Consider the following 13,534-nt stretch of genomic DNA (forward strand, 5'->3'; position numbering starts at 1 on the left):
GTTTTGCCATGTTCCTCCAGGTGTAGTTCGAATCTACCTTTGACTTTGTCCATTTGCATATTGCTTTTCACTCAGGGAAAAAAAAAAACAAACGTGTAAGATTGTTGGTGTCCATTTTAGAATACTATGGACTTAGGAAGAAAATGGTGTCTTTATAAATGTAGCGACACAGAAAACCCAAAGCTGCATGCCTTTCTGATTTCAACATCCTTTCAAACTCAACCCGAAGTCCGCCCGGGATTGCTAGACAGCAGTACCGACTCGGGTAAGTGGGACATGGAGATGAAGTATTACCATCCCACAAGTGTTCTGAAAGGGTTTTGTGGTTGGCTTTGATTTCTAATATATTTTGGACTTTTCTAAGAGAATGAAAGCTAGCTACATTCTTCTGAGATAGAATAATTTCATGGTGATATTCATGTGCGAAAACTATGCTAACATCTCGATCCAGATGCTGTTTGGCCCCAGACTCTGTCTTCTGAGGATGAACAGGGCCCCGGGGGATTCTAACAGGTATCCCTCCTAACAGCCATAATCGTTCTACTGAGAAAAATAAATTTAACTATGTACCACACAAGCCACTCTCCTCAGGTCCCATCATGTAATACCATAATAACCCCACAGAGTTGGTATTATCACCTCCATTCTGCGGAGGACACTACTGAAGCCTTTCAAGGCTAGACATCATGCCAAAGGTCACCTATTAGTAGGTAGAACTGAAATTTGATCTTGTGAATTTGAATTTGATCCATTTGACCCCAAAGTTCCCATTCTTTCCCTTTGTCATATTGCCACACTATAGTATGCAATAGAGGTTGATACAAAAGGATAGAGAGAGAGAGAGAAATACCTAAACAATAGATAGGAGAAAAAGAAAATTCAAGTGCACGTTATACAGTGTTATGGTGCTTCCACACTGAATATTAATGAAAAAAAGTAACAATAGAAATAGTAGTTGACATTGATCGAACGCAGTACACCATGCATTAGTGAAACACTTCGCTCAGTACACCATGCATTAGTGAAACACTTCGCTCAGTACACCATGCATTAGTGAAACACTTCGCTCAGTACACCATGCATTAGTGAAACACTTCGCTCATGCTGCTCCTGTTGCCTACCACTAACAGCAACCTTGGAAATTAGGGGGCATTATCCACATCATACAGAGAAAACTGAGCTAAAGAGATGTTAACAACTTGTTTATCGTTATCTAACATTTCAATAAGTAAGGACACGAGAGCTCAAATCCAGGTATTTGGGTCCAGAGCCTACCCTCTTATCTTTCATGATTTGTATCACAGATAAGCTGCTATTTAAGTGCTTGTGAATGGCTTACTGTCAGATTGCACTGTTTTATAGAGAGAACTCACTCTCTGGAGGGATTGAACATCACCTCTGGTGCCAGAGAATATTTTGGTCAAGTTTGCAAATGACACTGAAGTGGGAAATGAAGTAGCCCAGCTGAGTGATAGAGTCAAATCATATGCAGCCGAGGGATTCTGTACCACCCAATAGCAACGGGACTTTCAGGAGTTCGCTTCTGAAAGTCAAGGGCCTTCAGAAATACGGAGCTTCCCCTGTGAAAAAAGACCTCAGGAGTGTACTTAGTGGCGAGTTTTATCTGAGCCACTCTCTCAACTCCACAGGACACGGAACTCAGTTATCTTGTACTCTGCTCTATCTCCTAGGCCTCACAGAGTTTTGGACACGTGGTAAGGGCTCAGTAAATGGAATGAATGAATGAATGGAAAGAAAGAAAAGAAAGGAAGGAAGGAAGAAAAAGAAAGAGAAAGAAAAAGAAAATATAACATGGATTTTAAAAAGCTACTGATTCTTTTAGGCTGCATCGATAGAAGTAGAGAGTCTAGAACAAGGGATGTGTTTGTCCTGGCCAGACGCTAGTTCAGTCTACTAGTACTGGGATATCATTTTCACATTTGCACACCCAGTGAGGTCCAGTGTCAAGAGGAGTTGGAGGGGTGAGTGGAGTAATATGCTAGACAGGAGAGCAGGGACTGACAGTTTAGGTAAGTGACTTCTGTGTGTCAAGCATTATTAAATGCTTTCTAAATGTACATTATTTCTCAAAACAACCAAGGTAGCTCCGTGCTCTCATCCTGATTTTATAGAAGAGAAACTGCAGCAGACTAGTGAATATACCTGCCAGGATCAATCACTGAACCACAGTCTGTTAAACTGAGATGCCCAAACTCTTCCTGCTTCACTATCCTGTTATCTATATAAAATCTGTAGAGGTTCAGCCTGGACAAAAAACTGCTATGGGAGGGCCGACACACTAAACCATGGCCCCTGTCAGCGCTGAAATTTGGTGATACTATAGCACTCTGAGGTTTCTCAAATACTAAAAGAGGCATAAAGTAGACTCTGAGCAAAGTTACTCTGTGTGGTCTTCAGGAGAGGGGAGAGAGAAACCCTGCGTGCATGGAGATCTCGGGGAGGCAGATTACAGTTCAGCTGGAAGCAGAACTTTCTAATGGTCAGACGTATTTGACAATGGAGGGCACCACGTTGTGGGCAAGTGGGTCGTCAAAGATGTTTAGACAAAGGCTAAGCTGCCACCAGGATATGCAGTAATGTCAGGCAGTTCAACAGCACACATTTAAATTTAAATTAATTACAATTCAGTTAAGTCACATTAGAAGTGGGTTCCTCAGTGTGGCACTAGCCACATTTCAAGTGCTCATTAATCACACGTGACTGGTGGCTGCTAATTAGTACAGGGCAGAACTTGCGTGACCGAAGGAGGTTCTGTTGCACAGCACTGCCGTAGAGTGGGCCCACAGGAAGGTTGGACCCTAGTTCCTTTTCACCTTGAAATTCTGTTTCTGTGAACAGTTCCCCTCAATCACCATTTTTGACCGAATAACCAGCAGTTTTGTTGTATCTAGGATACTGGAATGGATGTTTCATGTCTCTTACTGAGATACACCCCACCCTGTGCATCTATGCAACTATTTTGGCATGTTCATTAATCAGCTATGGGTAAAAAAATTTTGGCCTTTGGAGCCACTGCTAACTAGATGGGTATCCCCTGTTACAGAAATTCAGGTGCCCAATTGGCCGGTACCTCATGTTCCCAAAGAGGTTTCTTCCAGTTCTATTTTTCTAAGTCTTCATTATCATTTCTTTTCCTTTTTGTAAATTGGTCACTCCCGAAGGAAATAAATTTGATAGCAGATTGTTGGAGATTAATTACCTATGATATGCCAAAGCCACTTCATAAATGTCAGTGCTGAGGAATCCCCTAGAGAGAAAATTTTTAGATTCAACTGGAAATTAATTGTAATTAATAGAATAGGTTAATTCATTGTAATTATTTTTAAGGCTTTCGGCAATGAGTCAATTCCCCAAGATCCACATTGCTTGAAGTGTTATAGAGAATGCTTGATGAGAATGTTCTGGTACTAAACCTTAACCCTCTAGATTAAAAAAAAAAATCCTACTTGTCTTTCCTTCTGGGTGAGTTTCTTCAGAAACATCTTTTGGTGGCATTTGATTTCTGGAGAACAAAGGAATCCCTATAAGGTGGTGCATAAACACGCACAGCCCAGATAGACTCTGCTCATTGGAGAAAGGGAAAACAAAAGGCTTTTTGATTGCGCCTCATTTTCTTTGGAAGTATGTCTCACTTCAGACTAACAGAATGCCTTTGCTCTTGGAAGAAAATGTAATGGAACTGAAAACTGAAGAATCTGGGCCTTTTTCCCTTTCCTAATTATTTCCACTTGACTCACTTAATCTTGGACGATTATTCAATCATATCTGAAATGAGAAAATGACGGGAGTAGAATTTCCGTCTCTTGTTTCGAGAGCTTATAAACATTAACAGAATAGTCTTGAACAAAAAACAAAAATCACAATTGATGGTGCCTTGTTTTTATGTATTAGGAAAAATCCCTGCATTGTTGGGGAAGCAGCTCAAGTTTCCAAATGTAGGTAGGAACCTTGTCGAGCCTTGATGGGTGATTTCATTATTAATGTTGAAAAACTATCATTTGGAACAAATATTTTATAATGGGAGATTGTACAGAAGCTAAGGAGTCAATGTGTTTACCTGCACCTGGATAGGCTGAGCAACGAAGCCCGAAAATGGGTCATTGAAGCCCAGGATCGTTAACACTCCAAGACTCATGGATTGGTTTTGGAGACTCGGAGATGTCTCATTTCCTCCTCGCTCATCCGTGAGCCTTACTGCATGTTCATGAACAGAAGGATGCATGCAGCCCTAAAAGTCGCTAAGAGCTAGGTCAGGACTCCATATGCAGTAATACTTCCTGACAATCAGGACTGTCTATAAAGTTGAAGCTTACTGCCAAGGTGAAGAAGGAAGTGGCCCACTACAAGGAATCAAGCCGAGCTGAGAGCCACTTACTGGGGTTGCTGTAGGGAAGTCGTGCGGAAGATGACAAGGCCCCAGTGGCACCTGAGGCCCCTTTGAATGCTGATTATTCTTGTAAATTTGGGTTTTGTGTTTAACTTGGGCTCCACAATTATGCTTTTAGCTTTATCCCTAATGGCCCAGACCACCCCATTTCCAATAATCATCTGTTTACCATGCCCCTGGTGTCTGGGAGGAGCGGGTCCCGAAGAGAAGGAAACAGTGTGCATCTGAGCGTCCCGTAAGTGCTGTTGCCGGGCTCTGTGCGTTCCTGAACCAAATCACATGAACGTGGGGGTATTTACTAAGTTGGGTGCTCCTGGAAGCAGACTGTGAGCCAAGGATTGGGGTGCGTGTGAGTTATGAAAGAAGCGCTCCCAGGAGAACCTGGGAGAGGAAGGAGGGAAGGGAAGAAGCTGGTCAGGAGGGACCCCATAGGGGGCTCTGGAGCATGACGCACGTCTCAGAGTTTGTCCCACTTAGAAGCAAAGGAGCACAAGTGACTGATTGCTGTGTGTGTTCAGGGTGGGGAGTGGTCTGCAGGCTGTCGGCCATAAAGCACACAGCAGCTGGGGAACGGGCACACCAAGGCTGGGGGCGGGGGTCAGCACAGAGCTAATCAAAGGGATCAGGGGGGATCTGGGCAGAAGAGTAGCAACCTTTGTGCTGTAGTTCCGATTATCTGTATCTTCTCCAATTCTCCATGAGTAGGGGTACTTAAGACATGACCACATTGTACTTTTTAGACACAGCCCCGTACCACTAGATGTTGTAACCTCCTCTAGATAGAGCATCGTGTCTCATTCTTACAGATCTCGTGGGCGTAGAATGCTGTACCCCCTCGCCGGCCCCGCCCTGCCAGAGGCCACGGAGTCTTGGAAGTTTGAAGGGCCGTTGTCTGTCAGCCAGGCCCTCGTGGACTTTATAACACAATTGTGCAGACTAAACTCATAACAGGAAACAAAGCCCCAAACACATGTCCAATCACAGGATTGTTGAAAGCAGATTCTGCAGCTCTCCCTGTACCACGGAGGCCAGTGTGGGCCGGCCTGGTCAGAAGAGGTTTCCCTCAGGAGGCTCAGGCCCTAAACTGCATCTGGGAGAAGCTACATTGGGAGAAGAAAGGCCATCCCAGGCAGGGGGAGTGCGCAGCCGTGATAAATGGGACGTTTGCAGACAGCAAGACAGTGCTCTCTGAGCTCTCCTTCTAGAACTCTTCCTCTTTTTTTTTTTTAATTTTTTATTGTTATGTTAATCACCATACATTACATCATTAGTTTTTGATGTCGTGTTCCATGATTCATTGTTTGTGCATAACACCCAGTGCTCCATGCAGAGTGTGCCCTCTTTAATACCCATCACCAGGCTAACCCATCCTCCCACCCCCCTCCCCTCTAGAACCCTCAGTTTGTTTTTCAGAGTCCATCATCTCTCATGGAAGAACTCTTCCTCTTGATAGGCACTTAGCTAATTTCCCCAACTCCTTCAAGTCTTTGCTCGAATATATCTTTCCAGTGAGGCCACAGTTCTCCCCAGCATTCCCAGGCCAGGTACCCCCTCTCTTTCTCTCTTTTTTCTATAGCAGTTACCATCTTCTATGAAATTTACTTATCTGGTTAGTTTGCTGTTCACTGCCCCTAGAATGTGAGCTCCTCAGGGGGCACCTTCTCTGCTCTGATTGCTGCGCCTTCTCTGCTCTGATTGCCACTAGAACAGTGCCTGGCATGGGGTTGAGGCCGAAGAAGTAGTTTTTCAGTGAATGAATGAGAAGGATAAAGAAAGGCAGTGCTACTCTGGAACTCATGGGGCTTGGTTAGGACAGCAGTGTTGAACAACTCCAGAGGCACCATTCACATATCTCGATGTAAGTCAAGGTCCCCGGTGTTGTGGGACACAGCAGGGAGCCCTTTAAAATAGAGGAGTTGATGATTAGTGGGTTCAAATGTCACTTTTTTCTGTAAAGACCAATAAAGTTTCCATAAAGGGCAAGTTCTTTGCTATCTCCTAAGGGCAGGTGATTAGACGGTATTAAAAATATTTTAACTCTTTTTATTCCTGTGAAAGAAGACAAAAATCCAAATTGTCTTTAAGACACGAATCTCACGTAACCATTTCTTGTGATGAGGTCTGCAGGGAGACATAATGAGAAATGGTTACATGAGGTTCGTGTGTTAAAAGCAATTTGGTTTTATAATCCTAATTTCTACAAGTCATTTCCTATTCCCATAACTGGAAAGATCTCAGCTCTCCTCATCGGGATTTGTGGAGACCAGTGGCTCTGAAAGTGTTGTCCCTAGACCAACAGCATCATCATCACCTGGGAACTTGTTAGAAATACACCCCAGACGTGATGAGTCAGCAGCTCTGCAGCGGGGCCCATAGGTGATTCTGATGCGTGCCCAGGTTGGAGAACCATAGTTAGAGATCATCCTCTGTTGGGAAAATTTCTTTCTATCGTCTTTACATTCCTAGTAGCTAAGAAGATGTTGAAACATACATTATGTAATTTGTTGTATATAAATAGTTGGGTATCTTACTCCAAATATAAAACTATTATATGGAAGGACATCCCTCCCAGGAGATCCTGCTATATCCCCCTGCCTTGCCCTTTAGATAATTCCTGGACTAGAGAATGTTTAAGAGCCCTAAATGATCTGGAAGGCCCTTTCCTGGTCTAATAATCTGGGAGGGTAAGGATAATACTAAACTTACACATCACTACTGCATTTCTATGCATATGGCCTTCCTCTGAAAATTATGCATAAGTTCCCCAAGGCTTGTTTGATTTAAGAAGCACTTTCTAGAGCCATGCCTAATCCCAGAGAAAACCAAATTAACGCTCCCCACAAAGTCATATGGAATCACACTCTTAGGAACCATGAATACTTGTTGAAGCTAAGGAAGATTTGCCTGCCTTTGACTCTGGGAGTGTCCATGGTCATGAAATTCCTTGGAAAGACGGCATCAGTACCGATAACTATAAAACCCTAGAGTAATAGAAAGCAGAGAGATACTCATGTCTATGCTCAGTAGAACATATGGGCCCCAGATCACATTGTAACAATGAAATATAAATTAAAAGTGATCACCAGAACTCATTCGAAGCCTTGATTTTTTTCCAGTTTTTCTTACATGGCATGTGTTAGGTTAGTACCCAAATAACAAACATACCTTCCAAAAGCCCTGAGAGGGTTAGCCATTAATTCAGATGGTCTTGGTCAGAGATTGCAATGTGGCAAGGCTGAGGAAATTATAATGTAATTATGGCTAGTTCACTACATGTGTTAAATGCTCTTTCTCTAATACTTAGGGTCACTATGCCCTTTTCATATTCTTGGACTAAGACCTGGACATGTGTTTGTCTCTTTACGAAGCTTGTTGAGATCCAAGAAATGCTAAACTTGCGGAGTAGTAACTTACCAATGTTTTGTGTGTGTGTCTTGTTGTCTTTGTGATCAGAGTATGGGTCACAGTCATTGTCCGTAGAATGCTGGTGTAGTTAACAACCAGCTCTCCAGATGAAAAAGGCCCAGTTTGTAGCATTTGCCAATTTCCATGGTGTAAATATTCTCATCATGACCAATTTCAAGCTCTCAGTTTGACATCATTGCATGGAAAATCTGGGAAAGATACACACAAACGGCACTCTTGGATTGGTGCAAGCCAGCTCCAGCACATCATTGGAATGTCAAAAATTTGGAAAGCAGAAAAAAGGATTTAAAAAAAAAAAATACATAATATTGCTGCTGGGAACAAAAATCAGTTTTAACATTGGATTTTATAATACTTCCTTACAGTATTTTGTCTGTTTTATATAACGATCATTCTGTATGTATAATTTTGTGTTTTGCTTTTATCTTCGTGGACTTCAGTTTAATGGTTGCATAATAGTCCATCAAATTGATGTAAGATCATTTATTAGCCCTAGCTGGGGACACATAAATAATGTTCCCTCATTATGGTTATTGCTACAAATAATGCTCTGTACTATTAAAACATTGGGTATAAATCTTCCTTCACCTCTCGGGCTGTTTCCTTAAGACAGATGCTAAGATCAAATGACTTCAGCTATGGGTCTTCCCAGATACCATCTAGAAAGTTTGAGCCACTGTATACTCCTACCAACAGCGCTTATGAATGCCTCTCTCACTGTACTTTCACTACTACTCCTTCTTGTTTAAAGGTTTTGTTAGTCTGATAAGTTTTTTAAAAGTTTGACATTGCATTTCCTTGCAAGCATGCTGAACATCATTCATTCTCATTTCTATTTCTCCTTTTTTAAATCTTTTTCTTCGCATCAAGGGCTGCAATGTGAGGCAGTCCCCCCTCACTCATTAGGTAACTTCTGCATTAGAGAATGTTTAAGAGCCTTCAGTGATCTGGTCGGCCCTTTCCTTGTTCTAAGGAACGTACCCCCTCTCTTTCCTCATACTGCTGCTTCCATCTTGTTTCTCTTCTCCAGGCCCCAGGCTTGTGCCACTCTAGTCCCCCTCTTCTCAGACCATCCAGGCACACCCTGGGGCAGGTGGGTTCTTCCCCCACGTATCTGCAGGGCTCCTGCCCTCCCTCCTTTCGAAGCTCTTTACAAGAGCCCTCTCCAAGAGGCTTCCCCAGCCCCTTCGCCTAAGGTCGCGGTCCCTCCTGTTCGAACCGTCTCCCTGCTCTGCATTGCTCTTCCCCGCAATATTAGCCACCACTGACATTGGGTATTGTAGGGGTTCACGGGCTGCCTCCCCTCTAGAGTAGACATTCTATACAGCAGTAGTCCTAGAGCCTGGAGGAGCATCTGACGCCCTGTAAATACTCATTGGGTGAGTTGGTGTACTCCGGCCATACCTGTAAAGGTTTAGTTTTGTCTTGATAAAAGCAAAATCAGTTCATATGCTCTCTTTAAACGCTATTTGCAGTATCTGTAACAAATATTGTTCTGTATTTTTAAGGTATTATGTTTTTATAGAAGCAGAAGGTTGATATTTTTCTGTACCTAAACCTCTCATTGTGATTTTTCCCCAAATTACACCCACAATTCTTTTTCATAAGGAGATCAGATAAATTTGGCCTATTCTTTATTCTTACATTTTTATGGTTTGATTTTTTTTATGGAACTCTTTAATATATAAAGAATTATTTTGTTGCTGTGATAAAATGAAGATCGAAATTAGGTTGCGTTTTTTTTTTTTTCATGCAACTTACTGTTGGGTTTTTGTTGCTGCTAATGACGTGAGTTTTGCTTTGAATCCTGCTCCATCCTATTTTAAAACTTAACCTATGTATTTTCCTCTCATGTACAATCTATAGGCACCAAATCTCAATGGATATTTCTCAGTTATCTCCAAGATATTTTCCTAGTCCTATGTCTGTATTTTAAAAGCACCTTCCAATCTGGACCAAATATACTTGAGTTTGTTTTTGTTATCACTACAAGTTCTGATAAGATACAGAGCAAATAAAAGGAAGTATAATAGGAAGCTGGGTTCCCAGAAGTAGAAACATCAAAGACTGAAGTCCAATCCTCCTCTAGCTGTGTTTTCCAGAATCACCTGCCAGGTGTTATCAGGATTGGAGAAGTCACCGTCTTATTGACTCTCTGTTAAGCCCAATGCCTGACCCACCACTGTTGCTTAATAAATACTTGTAAATTGAATTGCATTGAACCTTAGGGTGTGATGCCTTTCCCGGGAAGTATTCCGAGGGACAGCTTTCCTTTCTCATGTGTCTTCTGTTTTCTCCTCTTAGTTGCGGTCCAGCGCAGAGCTCCATCCTGACCTGCTCACAGACTGCCTCACCGTGCAGCCCCTGCAGTCGGCCACCTCCCCGCGCGATGCTGCCGCTGAGGGGGCGGTGGGACGCTCCCCCGGGCCTGGGCCTGACCTCTATCCAGGTGAGCACAGCAGAGGCCACGTCAGCTGTCCGCCTCTATGCCCTTCGCTCTGGTTCGAAGGAACGCTCACATGAGAACAACTCTCCTAAGATCATCTGTATTTTGCTTTCTTGATGAGCTACAAGTTGCCCCCTCCCCGCTTCCCATCTGATTTCCTGAGCTGAGCAGCAGACTGGTTTTTCTCATAAAGAAACACAGTAAAATAATGCATTAGCTCTCTTAGTTCTGGACTTCTGCCAAAAGTCCAGTGCACCCGGCTCTCCCAGGTATCTTAAATTTATTAACTTGATTTAGACCCAAGGGAAATGTTTCCCCCTTACTCAAGTAACAGGCTGCATGTGGATTTCTTAATGGAACAGTTATTGTCATGTTTGCATTTCAAAAGGAAGCCCCAGGCCTCTAAGAAAAACCTCACATCAGTCAGCCACCTTGTAAGAAGGGTTTATCAGCCGCTGGGTGGGGGGTTGGGTTGGTAAGGCACTCCCAGACCAGCGTCCTTCTGCCTGAGTTTGAAGAATAGGTGACTCTATATTTGGAAAATTTCATCTATGTAATGAAAAATAGGAAAGGATTAATATGCAATAAGGAAGTTATTTTTTTCGTTTACTTTGTTAGCCTGGATTTTTGTGCATTTTCCACTCTCCATAATGATTATGGACTTGTGCAAACATAATTGGTTGTCATCCTCACATATGGAAAGCTCTTACTGTCACTCTATGAATATGAAAGCAAAAGTCCCAGCAGCTCCACACTCCAGACAATGGGGATTTTCTATTATCTGTTGATCGCAGGTCCCACTGCCCCCCCATCTGATTCCAGAGCCAGGTTTTGGCAGCAAATTGGTTTTTTTTTCTTTTTAAAAGTACTAATAAGCCATAGAGAATTAAGAACTTACCGATGCGTAACACTAGAATAGGAAAAGCCATGCTTGTGTAACTTTTTTAACTCAACAGTTCTCAGCTGATCCAAATGCAGGGGAAAGGGCATTAAGCAAATATTTTGAGAGGGTCTGTCATCAAGACATCCTTAACGTTGACCCATTGGTGGTGGGCCCTGCTCAGTTGCTCTGGGTACTTTCTCTTAGAGACCCTAAGAGATCTGAAGGGCGGACCAAATCTTACAGAGGTTTTGGGTACAGGTACGTAGTCACACATGAAATAGACCAAAGCACAATGTTATCAACTCCCATAAATATTTTGTATTAGATATATACATGAAAAAGCATGACTTGTTTTTGTTTGCACATATGTCTGTTTGATTTGCCAAATATTTGATATATGAACATTTATTCTAGCACATTTAATTAACAGTCGGTTTACAGCGGCCTATACAACATTTGCCTTCTTACTTCAGTCCAGAAATCCATGATCTTACTAAAGGTCTGGTACCCAGCAGTTAAGAGTCAAAGCCAACCAGAATCGATTGAAAAGCGGCCCAACATCTAATGTAGGTAGTTTATGGTCATGGGCTAGTCTTACTGCATTTACACTTGGAAATGGGTTTGGGAAGCCGCGATACCTCTATCTGTGGAAAACATGAGTGTCTTCGCTGTGTGTAGCCTAGAGTGGATGGCTGACTTTCAGAACTTAGGAGTCCCATTTGTCTTGGTGTGTGTTTTGTACATCTGGTAGTTTTGTTCAAGTTTTTTAAGAGGTTTATGTTGAACCAGCTTTGTCACTCCAGACAGATATCCTTTTTTTGTTCATGACACTTTTTTTCTGTATTTGGTCTTCAAAACGATTACGAGCTCTTAGCTTTGAACCTCCAGCTGTGTCAGGTGAGCTGCCACAATGGGCAGGGAGCCCAAGTTGTCACAGTGTCAACAGAGCATCTTCAGAGTGCCTGGAATTTTCTGTGACTCTGGAGACATTTGAACCAGGCAGGTGGCCATGCTGTTGAACTCTGTTCTTGGAATTTTACTTCTCGAGTCAGTGTGTGGCTGGAAGCTTATGTTGCCTACTTATTTCTTCTTTCCTCTCTCTCTCGGGTCCTATTTTACTTTCTTTGTTCTTGCCTTTTTGAAAAATTGATTAAGTCTTCTGTTTCGCTGAATACATAACAAACCCAGAGCAGAACAAAGCAGGAGGAAAAACTACAAAACAAAACGTTAAAACCTTCCTGCTGAAGTTCTAGAAATGCACATGCCAGGAGTGCATGTTTCTACCGGTTTCAGACCTGTGCTAAAGATCTATGGAAGGAAGCCAAACAGTGAAAAATGCCAAAGGAAAATGAAGCTGTTCATCAATTAGTTAAATGTAAACTCTGAAGTGTTAAGGCAATTTGACAAAGATTAAGACTTGGCTAGATGGTAAAAGTACTTGGAGCCATTCCTTTTACCTTCTGCTACACGAAGTCGAAGAAAATATTTGTTTAATGATTGTCAAGCACTTATACTTCTAAGTGCTAGTAAATTGATTTATCATAAAAATATTTGGAGGGAAACCTGTTGACTCTGTATGGATGTAGGATCAGAAGCAGGTTAGCAATGGGCACCAAGATATTTTAGAAGCCACACGATTGAAGACTCATAGTTTGAAGAAGTCATGGTTTTGAAATGGACATTTTAGTGGCTTACACAGTTTGTGAGATTCCAAGAAAGGGATAGTTTGCAGAGCACTAAGAAGAACAGGGAAGGTGTCATTTCTGACACATGCAAATCTTACAAATCTCCTAACGTGCCAGCTTCCCTTATTGAGACCATTTTCAGTTGATGAGGCAGAATTTGATTGGAAAGGGTTGCCAGGAAAGACTTATTTCTGTGGAAGGAAATAGTGCTCCAGGTTCAAGCAGCTAAAATATCACTTGAGGCCACGCTGAGGACTACTTTAAATTGAGGTGTTTACTTGCCTACTATTCTGAAAATCCCAGGGCTCCCCAGACCCGATCCTGAGCTAACTTGAGAGCAATTTTGTGACCTAATGGAAAGGCCAGGACAATGAGGAGCAATTCTCAAGGACGGCTCACTTACATTTTCTGCCCTTTTGTTCAGAAGTTCTGTATCCTAGATATCTAGATAATGCTCCAGACTAGCCTATAAATTGAGGTGATTTATCTGATCATCTGAGGGAGAAGTATTTCACAGTCTGTAGATCAAGGTGGCCACTTCTGAGGTTTAATGCCTGCGAAGAAGGTCTTTTTGGCTTCCTCGATGAACTAATGAAGCAGATGAGGATACAGTCAGTGAGTCTGCAATACCATGAGAGTCTATTCACTAATGAAGAATGCTGTATGGGAGAGGATCTGTCCCACGG

The 13,534-nt window shown here is 42.4% G+C and overlaps 1 protein-coding gene across 2 annotated transcripts in view; it reads left to right on the top strand.

Annotated features, from left to right (window-relative positions):
• GLIS3 (GLIS family zinc finger 3) overlaps nt 1–13,534 on the top strand; it is a 438,140-nt gene that overhangs the window by 363,443 nt on the left and 61,163 nt on the right. For both annotated transcript variants that reach the window (XM_032427604.1, XM_032427603.1), the window contains one exon: nt 10,139–10,283. In XM_032427604.1, the coding sequence (XP_032283495.1) occupies nt 10,139–10,283 (145 nt within the window). The remainder of the gene's footprint in view (nt 1–10,138; nt 10,284–13,534) is intronic.

This window comes from Phoca vitulina, unplaced genomic scaffold (genome assembly GCF_004348235.1).
Source record: "Phoca vitulina isolate PV1807 unplaced genomic scaffold, GSC_HSeal_1.0 scaffold37, whole genome shotgun sequence".
Taxonomy (NCBI): domain Eukaryota; kingdom Metazoa; phylum Chordata; class Mammalia; order Carnivora; family Phocidae; genus Phoca; species Phoca vitulina.